Raw genomic sequence first — 14,073 nt, 5'->3', positions numbered from 1 at the left:
TGCCCTCGAGAAGGTGTTGGTGAACCGCCTTCTTGAATACAACTGAGTCGTTTGCTGGGCCATTTCGGAGGGCATTTAGTCAATCACATTGCCGTGGGTCTGGAATCACAAAAAAGGCCGACTGCAGTTTTCCTTCCCTAAAGGACTTTAGTGAACCAGATTTTTTTTTTAATGACAATCCAGTAGTTTCATAGTCACCATTACTGATGCTAGATTTTTATTCCAGATTTATTTAATTAACTGAATTTTAATTCCTTAGCTGCTGTGGTGGGATTTGAACTCATATCGCCGGATCATTGGTCCAGGCCTCTGGATTACTAGCCCAGTAACTTTATCATCATCATCATCATCATCATAGGCAGTCCCTCAGAATCGAGGAAGACTTGCTTCCACTCTTAGAATGAGTCCTTAGGTAGCTGAACAATCCAATATGAGAGCTGCAGACTCTGTCACAGGTGGGACAGATAGTCGTTGAGGGAAGGGGTGGGTGGGACTGGTTTGCCGCACACTCCGCTGCCTGTGCTTGATTTCTGCATGCTCTCGGTGTTGAGACTCGGTGCTCAAAGCCCTCTTGGATGCACTTCCTCCACTTAGGGCGGCCTTTGGCCAGGGACTCCCAGATGTCAGAGGGTGTCCTAGTAACGTTTCCGCTGCTCACCTTTGGCTCGTTTGCCGTGAAGGAGTTCCGAGTAGAGCACTTGCTTTTTGGAGTCTCGTGTCTGGCATGCGAACTATGTGGCCTACCCAGCGGAGCTGATCAAGTGTGGTTCTTGCTTCAATGCTGGGGATGTTGGCCTGGACGAGGATGCTAATGTTGGTGCGCCTGGCCTCCCAGGGGATTTGTAGGATCTTGCGGAGACATCGTTGGTGATATTTCTCCAGTGACTTGCGGTGTCTGCTGTACATGGTCCATGTCTCTGAGCCGTACAGGAGGGCGAGTATTACTACAGCCCTGTAGACCATGAGCTTGGTGGCAGTTTTGAGGGACTGGCCTTCAAACACTCTTTTCCTCAGGCGGCCGAAGGTTGCACTGGTGCACTGGAGACAGTGTTGGATCTCGTCACCGATGCCTGCTCCGAGATATGGGAAGTGGTCCACGGTATCCAGGGCCGCACCGCGGATCTTGATGACTGGGGTGCAGTGCTGTGCGGAGGGGACAAGCTGGTGGAGAACTTTTGTCTTATAGATGTTTAGCGTAAGGCCCATGTTTTCGTACGCCTCAGTAAATATGTTGACTGTGTCCTGGAGTTCAGCCTCTGTACATGCGCAGCTGCAGGTGTCTTCCACGTACTGTAGCTCGACGACAGAGGTTGTGGTGGTATTGGACCTGGCCTGGAGACGGCGAAAGTTGAACAGGTTCCCGCTGGTTCTGTAGTTTAGTTCCACTCCAGCGGGGAACTTGCTGACTGAGGATTACTAGTCCAGTAACTTAACCACTATGCTATTGTCAGCCATGATTTAATTGAATGGCAGAGCAGACTCGAACGGTTTAATGGCCTACTCCTGTTCCAATGTTTGATTTATGTTGTGATCCTTCTTGTAGCTTGTGTAGTACCACAGGACATGAGCATACAAGTTTAAAGGTGATTGCCAAACAGTTTTTTTTGATAAAAAGGAAAATATAGTGGCTTATGTTCCAATAACCTGTGTTTTAAAATGGTATGCGTGAGGCAGATTTTGTACGTAGAAATGTGAAAATAATAAGCCTCAGATTTATGTTCTAAAGTCTTATTTTGATTTGGAAACTGTTTTAAGTGATGTTTACAATTGTAACTTTTATGACTTAAGGTCAAAGATGTCCGAAGCGGAGAAGGACCTGGTGGCTAAGATGCTGCGAGCAGTCCTGCAGTCAAGCAAAGATGGTGTGGCTTTCACAAGGCTTCAGGGAGAGTACAAACAACTCACAGGTGAAGTGATCCCTCATAAACAGCTTGGATTTCCAACACTCGAGAACTATTTGAAAAGCATTCCTTCAGTTGTGAAGTTTGGAGTTAATAAAAATGGAGAGGTAAGACATCCTTCGAAGATCCGTTATTCCTTTTGGGTACTATTCCTTTTCTTTCCCCTCCTCCCCCTACCACCCCATCAAAAAATACCTCGTTTCCAGCCTTGTAGATTTTTTATTGGTGCTGTGGCACCATTCTGCAGGTGCCAGTCATGTTCTTATATGATGCTATTTTGCAGCCACCTTTTATGTTGCTCAGGTAGCCATTTGTTATGTACAGTATTGGACAATGTATGCTGGCAATCAATTTGATTGTGGAGACAGACTCAAAAGGACCCTAATCCTATCTTCATCTGATGTCAATAATGTATGTACTTTTATAGCTATGGGTCAATGAATGGCAGGATCTTCAGCTGATTTCTGCCCACCCCATCTATCCCAGGATTACAAAGCCATTTGCTGTGACCTCAGTACAAAATTGCTGAGAGTGACTAACTAAGCACAGACCAGGGATTGAACCTGTGGCTTTCCTGATAATTATGATATAGTACCATTGGGGGAGTTAACCGATGGATTTATGTTTTTTTTTTAAATTGACCTTTTAAAATTCTTCTTAGGTAGTCCCTCTAATCGAGGATGACTTGCTTCCACGCCAAAAAGAGATGAGTTCAATGAGTTCACAAGTGTTTTAATGAAGGACCTAATATTCCAGATCCCAAACTGCATATTGAAGGGTGGAAGATGCCTGTGCGTGGATTTTTTTAACGTGCTGGCCATTGCACACCAGCCACCACACGGGCTTGACAAAGCTTGGTCTTGATCCAGTGGCAAGGGTTAACCAAGACGACTGGAGACCAGCTCTGCTGCACTGACTTGGTGCACACATATCGCAGTGTGGGCTGGCCCATGCTGCCCCTGGGCCCTTCTGTTTGGCTTATACTGTTTCTCTTGGAGATGGGGGTCTCAGATAACTTTTTAACTTGTGCTGTTTCAAGAGCTAAGCAAAATCTTTGCGTTAAAAGGATTTGTAGGAAAAGAAATGTACCTCATCCTAAAGGAAGCTCCATAAAACAGTCCAAGCCGATAATTGCCACTTTTCTTTTTTACATAATTTAAGGAGATTTTGATCCTTAATGTGCTTAATTTGACTTTTTTTTTAGTCCATCTTAGAAGTGTTGGGTGGATGGGAGGTAGGTTCAAATCAAAATTGCAATGAATGTAATAATGCAAATTACTTTTGTAGTTTTCCTTGGAGATTAAAATCTCCTTAAATGTCTTCAAAAATTGTTTGAAAACATATCCCAATGGTTGAGTTGAATAAGGCAGTGGGTAGATGAGCTACATAGAGTAGGAAGGTTCCAGGTTCAACGTCTCAGTCTGTGCAACGTTAAACAGTCTCAGCAAGGGTGGTATAGTAAATAATTTACATTGGCATCAATAACCTTAAGTTGGGGAGGGGAAAACTGGCTAGGAGTCCTCACACCTGATCTCTGTCCAACACTTCACTAAGTGCACATGTATAGACAGTGTGGACCAGAATAGACTTGGCTACGGGGTGCCTGTGGTACAATAGCCTGCCAGTGCAGACATTTGCTTTGCAGGTTCACGTGAATAATGGCACTTGGGCAAAGATGGGCAATTATTTGGGCTGGAGGGCCACGTAGCCAAGTTTTGATGAGCTGTTGAAGGCCGCACACCAATGTTTCCCCCTAAGCTGCGCGATTGTGTACCAATTCCGAGGTTCAGCACAGGCCGCTCACCAGCTCCTGCCACTGGAAGAGATACTGCACGTGCACGGCTGCACAGCAAATCTAAAGGGACCGTGCACCAAAAGAAATTAGAGGGAACATTGCATAAACATAAACACAAATTCAGATAGTAGTTAAATACTATCTTAAATACACAAAATCTATTGTAAAATAGTAAAATCTTCCATTACTAAATAAATGAAATGATTGATCAATCGATTACATGTTGTATTGAAAGTCTATGTGGCACGAGTCAGCGGAGCCTCTGACACGACACGAGAGGTGTTCTCTTTTTAGAGGCTTCGCAAGGCCTGAACTACAATTGCGTTATCTGGAATCCTTGTGCTCTGGGATCCACTCCCGTGTCTAAGATGGTGATGCGAATTCCCCTGCTGTCATACTCTGGGTACCAGACGGAAGAGACACAGCATCGGTAAAAAAATCATGGAGATGAATAGCCTTGACTCGACTCTAAAATGATGGGGCATTTTCGAGTACGCAGTGCCTTCGAGGTACGGACGTCTGCCATTGGGGCCCAGAATCGTGGAACGGATTCTTTTAAAATCGGGCCGGAGGGTATCGCTTTTGCGAATTGATAAATTGAATTAAGTATTACTGCGTGTTCCCTGACTGCAGTTCGGATCCGTCTCTGACCCACGAGCAATGAAAGTTGATAGATTAATGTGTAGCTCGAGCTTCAGCTCCCGATTTATTTCCGTCCCATCCAGTGCGCTGGATAGAATGTCTTGGCGGGCTGGACAAGGGCCGTATTTTGCTGGGTGAAGTACCGAAGGGCACCCAGCACTATGGAATTGCACCGCAGCAAGAAGTCTTCTCTTTCAGAAGAGGGGAGTTGAAAAAGTCAAGGGGAGAGGGGAAATAGCTTTTTTTAAAATCCCCTCAATAATAAGTAAATATATTGGTACTAAGCTATACAGACCAGGAATGTCTCAATTTCATCACTGATGAGTGCTTAATTAGGTGATCTCAGCTGGAAGGAACGTGTTGTCGCCTCCCAAATCTGTGTCCATCTTTCCCGCAACTCCATGTTTGAATCCCTCCAATCAAGTTTCCGCCCCTGCCACACGGCTCTCATCAAAGTCACAAATGACATCCTTTGTGACTTGTGACAAAATCAAACTATCCCTCCTCATCCTTCTTAACTTGTCTGCAGCTTTTGACACGGTTGACCACTCCATCCTTCTTCAACGCCTCTCTACTGTCATCCAGCTCGTTGGGACTGCACTCACCTGGATCCATTCTTGTCTATCTAATCGTAGTCAGAGAATCGCCTGCAACGGTTTCTCTTCCCACTCCGGCATTGTTGCCCCCAAGGATCTATCCTTGGCCCCCTCCTATTTCTCATCTGCATGCTGCCCCTTGGCGACATCATCCGAAAACATAGAGTCACTTTCCACATGTACGCTGATGACACCCAGTTCTACCTCACAACCACTTCTCTCGATCCCTCTACGGGCTCTAAATTGTTAGACTGCTTGTTCGACATCCAGTTCTGGATGAGCAGAAATTTTCTTCAATTAAATGTTGGGAAGCCAAAGCCATTGTTTTCTGTCCCCGCCACAAACTCTGTTTCCTAGCTACTGACTCCCTAACATCTGTCTGAGGCTGAACCACACTGTTTGGGGGTATGGCGAGAAAACAGGAATGGGGTACTGAAGTTGCATGTTCAGCCATGAACTCATTGAATGGCGGTGCAGGCTAGAAGGACCAAATGGCCTACTCCTGCACCTATTTTCTATGTTTCTATGTTTCTATGTTTGCAACCTTGGTGTCCTATTGACCCTGAAGTGAGCTTCTGGACACATATCAGCAGCATAACTAAGACCGCCTATTTCCACCTCCGTCACATCGCACCACTCCGCCCTTGCCTCAGCTCATCTGCTGCTGAAACCCTCATCTATTGCTTTGTTACCTCTAGACTTGACTATTCCAACATACTCCTGGATGGCCTCCCACATTCTGCTCTACGTAAATTTGAGGTGATCCAAAACTCGACTGCCCATGTCCTAACTCACACCAAGTCCAGCTCACCCATCACCCCTGTGCTCGCTGACCTACGTCCGGTTAAGTAATGCTTTAATTTCAAAATTCTCATCCTTGTTTTCAAATCCTTCCATGGCCTCGTCCCTCCCTATCTCTGTAATTTCCTTCAGCCCCACAACCCCCGAGTTATCTGCGCTCCTCTAATTCTGCCCTCTTGAGCATCCCTGATTATAATCGCTCAACCATTGGTGGCCGTGCCTTCTGTTGCCTCGGCTCTAAGCTCTGGAATTCCCTGCCTAAACCTCTCCACCTCTCTACCTCTGTTTCCTCCTTTAAAACGCTTTGACCAAGCTTTTGGTTACCTGCCTTAATATCTCCTTGTGTGACTTGGTGTCAAATATTTTGTCTCATAATACTCCTGTGAAGTGCCTTGGGATGCTTTACTATGTTAAAGGTGCTATATAAATACAAGTTGTTGTAGAAAGTATAAATAGATTGGGTTTTGCTTCTGAAAATGTAATGAAACCAATCATTAAAAGGCTTTTTATAAAAAGAAGATTCAGTGCTGAAACTTTATTTTTTGTATTTGATCCACAGGCAGTTTGTTTTGCTACTATAAACAATGAGATTGCACACATTGCTAAACTGGTAGCTCGTCAGAGAAGTCCTAAGAAGAGGCATGGTGGGCAAACGTTGGTAAATTCCCAATTACGACTAAAACGTGTTCCACCAGCCACACAAGTTGGTAAGTCAACCTCCGCCATTGTGAACTTTTTAGTAAGTGAAGCCTTCTGTAAAAATGATTTACAAGTTTTGTTGAAGTTGAGTTTCTCAAGGTATATAACATATTTGAAGACTCCAAGTCCATCATATGATCTTTATACCAACTTTCGTGTGATAAAATGACTCCAATCTAGTACTGTCATTCTGGTTTTTAAAAACCCACTGGTTTCTACAAATCATTCAATATGTATTGAAGTTTTTTTTTCCACTGGAGAAATTGACTTTAAATATTTTAATTCAAATATACAACTGTTTTGAGTTTAGAAGATTCAGTTGTGATTTTTTAGAATTTATCCTTGGGCGGGCTGCCTTTGTTTTGAATTGCCACAATTGCCCTATGTTCCAATCTAAAATACTTACATGTGGAACGACTTTGTTCTTTGATCACCCATGGCATATAACAAATGAACTTGCATTTATATAGCACCTTTCACATCATCAGGACATCCCAAAGTACTTCATAGTTACAGTACTTCATACTGTATCATATATGTACATGATTTAACACAATAAGTTGAGATACAATATGTGTCACCACAATAGTGAAGAATCCAGGGGAAGTTCTTGGGCCTTTACCATGTTCTGACCTGTCCATGTTTATTCCCTCTGCTAGTAATGCACATGCAGCTTGCCTCCTTCATTTCTGGGATCTTCGCACAATTATGTTTCAGAACTCAATGTGATAATGTCCTTTGTAAGCACAGTGATGAGTTGGAAGGTTAGAATTTAGAGCAATCTAATTATTGCCACTGGCAATTGAATCTTTGTTTTTTTTGTATTTGGAATAGTCAAGTTATTAAGAGATTACTGTGTCCAGGAACATAAAATCTTTGTTATACGGTACAGTTATCTAGTCACTGTTCTGGACTCCAATCACTATCTGTCTCTAAAGCAGAGGTATATTTGCCCAAGTTAGAGTTTAAAAATATATATATTTTGAGAAAATGTTGCCCATGCTCTCGTTATTTAACATTTGCGAGTAGAAGCAGAGCTCTGCGCATATATGCTTACACACTCGTGGCAGCAGTGCAAATTTATAGGCTACAGTATAAATCAGGTGCTGCTTGCCCGATCTGGTCTGACCAGTGGCTCAGCTTACACTGGGAATGTGGAGTCCCTCTCTGGGTGTGGAGGCCAGGCAGTTGGGGTCACCTTTGCCTGTGGCAGTCTTTTTGATTGGATATTGACATTTGGTATTTGGGGGATACATGCAACTTGTGACCGGCATCGTCTGTAATGAGCAAATTACTTTCCTATCTCACATTCATCTGGTGGTTAATAAAGACCTGGCTACCTCTTTCTCCTTTCAGAGTTGGTGTTCTCAAGGTGAACATTTCCCCCAGACTTCCCTTAGTTCGAACAATCTTTCTTGACATGGATTGCTAGGAGTCAAATTTATATAGAATGCCAAATGTGCATGCATCAAATTATAAGATACTGTACTGTCTAGTAGATTGGGGTGATGAGCAATTCCATAAAATTATGCTTTACTATTGGATGCTTGGCTTCGATCCATAATTGACTGGACCTCGACCTGGTCTCTGAATTATTTCCTCTTATTTCTCAGTGGCCCTTTTGTGGCAAGCTCTGCAGACTACCTATTTGCAAGATCTCACTCTATAATGCATGCATTCCATTAGTCACCAGAAATTTCTCAATATTTACATATGCCACGGGAAGTATCCACCTCTTCCCTCTTTTGAGACAATCTTGAAATTTTTAAGTTTGTAATGCTGTAGAGTTTAGTCAATGGCATGCAACGGACTTTTCATGACTCACCCAGCTATTTAAACAGGGCTTTGACCACTTAAGTAACTTTCATTTGAAAGGTAGAGATTTCTTTGCCATTCACTTCAGTTTTAACACTTATTTTTGGCAGTCCATTATAGATCTATTGAATAATGGCAGCATTGGAATTGGTTTTGGCTATTCTACTTTAATGGTAAATGCATTTCTCATTCTATACCATCTTGCTAAGTGAGTGGGCAAACAATTGGCAGATCGAGCATAATGTTGGAAAGTATGAGATTATGCACTTTGTCAGAAAAAAATCGAAGAGCAAGTTATTATTTAAATGGAGAAAAATTGCAAAGTGCTGCAGTACAGAGGGACCTGGGGGTCCTGGTGCATGAAACACAAAAGGTTAGTATGCAGGTACAGCAAGTGATCAGGAAGGCCAATGGAATCTTGGCCTTTATTGCAAAGGGGATGGAGTATAAAAACGGGGAAGCCTTGCTTCAATTTTGCAGGGTATTGGTGAGGCCACACCTGGAATACTGCGTACAGTTTTGGTTTCCATTTTTAAGAAAGAATATACTTGCTTTGAAGGCAGTTCAGAGAAGGTTCACTCGGTTGATTCCGGAGATGAGAGGCTTGACTTATGAGTAAAGGTTGGGCCTCTACTCATTGGAATTCAGAAGAATGAGAGGTGATCTTATCGAAACGTATAAGATTGAGGGGGCTTGACAAGGTGGATGCAGAGAGGATGCTTCCACTGATCAAGGAGACTAGAACTAGGGGGCATAATCTTAGAATAAGGGCCACCCATTTAAAACTATGAGGAGGAATTTCTTCTCTGAGGGTTGTAAATCTGTGGAATTCTCTGCCTCAGAGAGCTGTGGAAGCTGGGTCATTGAATAAATTTAAGACAGAGATAGACAGTTTCTTAACCCATAATGGAATAAGGGGTAATGGGGAGTGGGCAGGGAAGTGGACTTGAGTCCATGATCAGATCAGCCATGATCGTATTAAATGGCGGAGCAGGCTTGATGGGCCTACTCCTGCTCCTATTTCTTATGTTCTTTCGATGGACCCAGGAAGCGAGCAAGTCCATGATAGTGTGCATGAGAAGTGGGAGGCTATTTCTGAAGAAATCCCCGCAAATTCTACTTCATTTGCATGTACTCGAGGCAAATAAAGGTATTTCACTGTACTTATCACATGCTGGTGCTTTTGCATCACTAGAGACCTGAGTTTTCAGATTTATTTTGAAAGGTATATGGAACTATTCAAAGAGCAGCAGGGGAGTTCTCCCCATTTCCTGGTCAGCATGTCTCCTTCAACCAACACCACTAAAAATAGATTGTGATCATTTATCACATTGCTAGTTGTGGGATCTTGCTGTGCACAAATGGGCTGCTGCATTTGTCTATATTACAACAATGACTACATTTCAAACGTACTTCATTGGTTATGTCACACTTTAGGCTGTCCTGAGGACATAGAAAGCACTATATAAATGCAAGTTCTTTGTCTTGGAGTTACTGAATTTTAACAGCGGTGAAGACCACTACAGGGATTAGATTAGCCCATTAATAATAACTTCATTGTGTTTTGTAACTCCCTGTCAAAATCGCTCCATATTCATCTTTGGAGCATCTAATTGACCTCCTTTGTTTATGGCTTTTTGCTGATTCTGATCTTTTTATGCCGATTGTTGCTGCGATCATGATGTGCCTGGATTATTCGGCTTTGAATCATAGCTTCATCAGGGCAAACTATATACTCTGGCTCGTTTGGATGAAATTCTTGCATAGTTGATCTCCGTTTCTGTACACAAAGTGTAGGTTGTTTACAGAAGGCTCCCTCAAGGTGGGGGATAGATAGAATTCTGTGTTTCAACCCAGGTTGCGATCCTCTTCCTTCATTGTTCCAGTTACCACGTAGTCCGATTATTCATTCTTTTAGTTCTTGTTTATTCTCCCTGCAAGTTTGATTCTCATTGATGTTAGTTTGGGTTATTCCTGGTTTGGTGGCTGGTATTAATTTTGCCAACTCTTGCTTGACAGACTGCTTGCGGGGGTTAGATTTATTTACCTTTCATCTTAGTTTAGCCTGGTGGCATTCATTTGACTTTATTTTTGGTAGTCCTTCCCATTTAGTTTGGGACATAATCTCTAGTTTCAGTACAGCTGGCTGCAGATACAGTGGATTCATTGGTTGTGATCTTCCAAAATTCCCCAGATTCAGGAATAGTCCCAGCAGATTGGAAGGTAGCAAATGTAACCCTGCTATTCAAGAAAGGAGCGAGAGAGAAAACGGGGAACTGCAGTCCATTTAGCCTGACATCAGTTGTTGGGAAAATGTTGGACTCCATTATTAAGGAAGTGGTAACAGGGAACTTAGAAACTCTGGGGTAGAAATTGCGGTCGGAGGCTTCCCGCAGGCGGATGTCTCCGACCTGCAAAAAAAAATCGACGCATTTACTTGATGGTCCAGAAGATTTGTAGATTCGCGCTCCTCGGCTCTCCGGGTACCCGTGGGTAGGGGCCCACATATCCTAGAGACGTATGTGGTTCGCAAGCGCCTCTGGGATAACGTGGGCTTGCCCAACCAATAAAAGAAGGGAATCCTCATTCATAGTTATGGGGTTTCTGTACGGAACTCCCATAAGTATGAATGGGGATCACTTCAAAAAATACACGATTAAATAATTTTTTTAATGACATACCGGTATTTAAAATTAATTAAAATGCCATTTAATTAAATATTTTCAACAATTAATTTTTTGAAGAAAAAATTATGTTTTAACGGGGCTAAAAACAAACTTTCAGGGTTTTTAATACATAAATGAGTGATAATTTTATTTTTCTATTTTTTTAAAACTCTTGCACTGGTAAAAGCAGGCCTTACCAGGCTTAAGAATTTCAACGGCATTTGCTGGGCAGAAGTTGGGCAAATAGCCCAACTCACTGCCCACAGAAGCCCTTTTCTTTTGGATTCATACGATCTGTCAAGAGGATTGCTTGGGCCTCAGCTATTTACCATCAATGGGCCCAAGATTCGGGCCGCGCCTAGAACGGCGCAGCCCCGACCTGGACGCCCGTTTTTCGCGCCAGAAAGTGCGCCTAAAAAATACTTACAGATTCTCCGGCTCCCTGCAGGTCCTCTCGAGCTGGGCGCGTCGCAGCATGAGCTGTGGGGGGGGCGGAGCCAGGCCCCTGCGCTGAACACAGTGCTGGGACCTCTGCACATGCGCGTTACAGTGGGCGTGCAATTGCAGTATCTTCAGGCGCCCAAAACTGTGTGGGAGGGGCCCGAAGCACGCAGCCCCTAGCCCTGGCCGAATGGGCACACTGGGGCTGCATGGATCAGGCTGCACCTCCCACGCCCAGCTCCTGCTTCCTCCCTTCAGCTTGCTCTCTCAAACATTCCCCCCCCCCCGGACCTGACCCCTGGCTTTCCCCACCCCCCGGACCGGACCCGACCCCCCCCCGGACCCGACTCGACTCCCACTCCCCCCACCCCCACCCCCCGGACCCGATCCCTGGCCACCTACCTTTAACTCCGGTGCTGGGGGGGGGCCGAGTCATGGGGGGGGGGGTGGGTCGGGAATGTTTGAGAGAGCCAGCTGAAGGGAGGAAGCAGAAGCTGGGCGTGGGAGGTGCAGCCTGATCTATGCAGTCTTGGACCCGGTTGGGCCCGGCCCGTTCAGCCTCCCTCTCCTAACCTATCTCCTTCCTTTCTCTCCCTCCCTCCCTTCTCCCCCTCCCTCCCTCCCTCCCTTCTCCCCCTCCCTCCCTCCCTCCCTTCTCCCCCTCCCTCCCTCCCTCCCTTCTCCCCCTCCCTCCCTCCCTCCCTTCTCCCCCTCCCTCTCTCCCTCCCTTCTCCCCCTCCCTCCCTCCCTCCCTTCTCCCCCTCCCTCCCTCCCTCCCTTCTCCCCCTCCCTCCCTTCTCCCCCTCCCTCCCTCCCTCCCTTCTCCCCCTCCCTCCCTCCCTCCCTCCCTCCCTTCTCCCCCTCCCTCCCTCCCTCCCTTCTCCCCCTCCCTCCCTCCCTCCCTTCTCCCCCTCCCTCCCTCCCTCCCTTCTCCCCCTCCCTCCCTCCCTCCCTTCTCCCCCTCCCCTCGCTGTCAGAAGCACAGACACTGACAGAGAGTGAGACACACACAGACAGACAGAGATAGAGACACTGACAGAGACACACCGGTGGGTGGGTGGGGGGGGGGGCCGTCCCAGCATGCTGTTGGAGGGCTCCCGGTGCTGAAGTCGGTAAGTAGAAAATGTTTTATTTATTGATTTAAAAAAAAATAATTTTTTTTCAATTTTATTAATTTTTTTTGATTGATTTAATGGTTGATTTATTGATGTATTTATTATTTATTATTGATGATGGCTCTTTATTTGTAAAACTGAAGTGTTTAATGTTTGTAAACTCTTCTTTAAACCCCCCCCCCCGCATTCCCTACGCCTGATTTGTAACCTACGCCTGATTTTCTAAGTGTAGGCAAGATTTTTCTGAGCATACAAAAATCTTCACTTACTCCATTCTAAGTTAGTTTGGAGTAAGTTTTCACTGCCTAAACTTTCAAAATGGGCATAAGTGGCCAGACACGCCCCCTTTTGAAAAAAAAATCTGTTCCAAAATGAAACTCTTCTAATTGACTAGAACTGGAGTAAACTAAATGCCGAGAATTGCAATTTCTAAGATACTCCATTCTAAACTAGTTGCGCCAAAAAAACAGGAGCAACGCAGGCCAAAACTTAGCCCCTAGATTATTGACTTAGATGAAGGGACCGAGTGCAGTATATCCAGGTTTGCTGCTGATACAAAGGTAGGTGGGAAAATAAGCTGTGAGGAGGACACAAAGGGGGAGAAATTGGCGAGCCTTGTGCACATTTTTTCGCCGATATTTCGCCTTTTTTGCCGGTAAAAGGTACTCGCCTAAATTGGCCAAAGTTAACGAATGACAGTTTTGAAATATCGCCGAAAACCAGATTGACCACGTGCAATGCCAAAAAGAACCGCACCACTTAAAGTTGACCATTCAGTGAATCCGTACTCGGGCTGAAAAAAAAACGCTTGAAAAAAGCCAGCGTTGAAGTCCCAGAAACAGCGGTAGGTATGAAGACCTACAAAAAAGTTTATATTTTTAAATTCTTTTTCAGCGATTCATTAGTTAAGTGTATAGTGAATGTTTTCTGATTGTTTACGTTTTGATTTTTGCTATTTGTTTTTGTGTGTTTTCTCCCCTCCTAGGGCCTGTATTTTTTGTGGTGATAGGCCTCGGGCTAAAGTTGGAGAGGACCGCGGTTTCCACCACGAATTTTAGTGGTATTTTTGCCGTAAAATAATGGAATAAACCCGATATCGCCAAAAACTGAATTTCTAGCCCAAAGAGCCTACAAAGAGATATAGGCAGGTTAAGTGAGTGAGCACTAAGGTGTGGCTAGACTGAAATGTGAGGTTATTCACTTTGGCAGGAAGAATAGAAAAACAGAACGGGGCTAAAATTCCAGCCTCGCCAGGTCCGTATGGCGTGCGCACTGACCCGGCGAGGCCTCACAAAAGCCGGTTTTCGGGGCACGATGCACAAGTGCCGAAAAACAGCTTTTCCGATCTGTCAAGATTTCTGTTGACAGATCTTCTGCATCCCCAAGAGAAGGACATCCGTGCTGGAGAGATTGGGCTATTTACCCAACTCCTGCCCAGCGAATGTCCTTCAAACTTTTACGCTTGGTGTAAGCAGGTGCACAGCTTACTTTTACCAGCGTAAGAGTTTTAAAACATAAAAATTACATTTAAATACACATTTTTATGGTTTTAAAAACCCTGTCCATTAAAGTAAGTTTTTTTTTTTAATTTCCCGAAATATT

At 44.5% G+C, this 14,073-nt stretch overlaps 1 protein-coding gene across 4 annotated transcripts in view; it reads left to right on the top strand.

The window, feature by feature from the left end:
• Positions 1 to 14,073, top strand: part of LOC139264414 (tudor domain-containing protein 7-like) — a 184,458-nt gene that overhangs the window by 21,572 nt on the left and 148,813 nt on the right. For all 4 annotated transcript variants that reach the window (XM_070880846.1, XM_070880856.1, XM_070880838.1 and 1 more), the window contains 2 exons: positions 1,789 to 2,008; positions 6,295 to 6,442. In XM_070880846.1, coding sequence (XP_070736947.1) covers positions 1,796 to 2,008; positions 6,295 to 6,442 — 361 coding nt within the window. In that variant the 5' untranslated portion in view covers positions 1,789 to 1,795. The remainder of the gene's footprint in view (positions 1 to 1,788; positions 2,009 to 6,294; positions 6,443 to 14,073) is intronic.

Source organism: Pristiophorus japonicus, chromosome 1, assembly GCF_044704955.1.
Source record: "Pristiophorus japonicus isolate sPriJap1 chromosome 1, sPriJap1.hap1, whole genome shotgun sequence".
Taxonomy (NCBI): Eukaryota; Metazoa; Chordata; class Chondrichthyes; family Pristiophoridae; genus Pristiophorus; species Pristiophorus japonicus.
The sequence above is the reverse complement of the archived record's forward strand: the minus strand, read 5'-3'. Positions and strand labels throughout refer to the sequence as shown.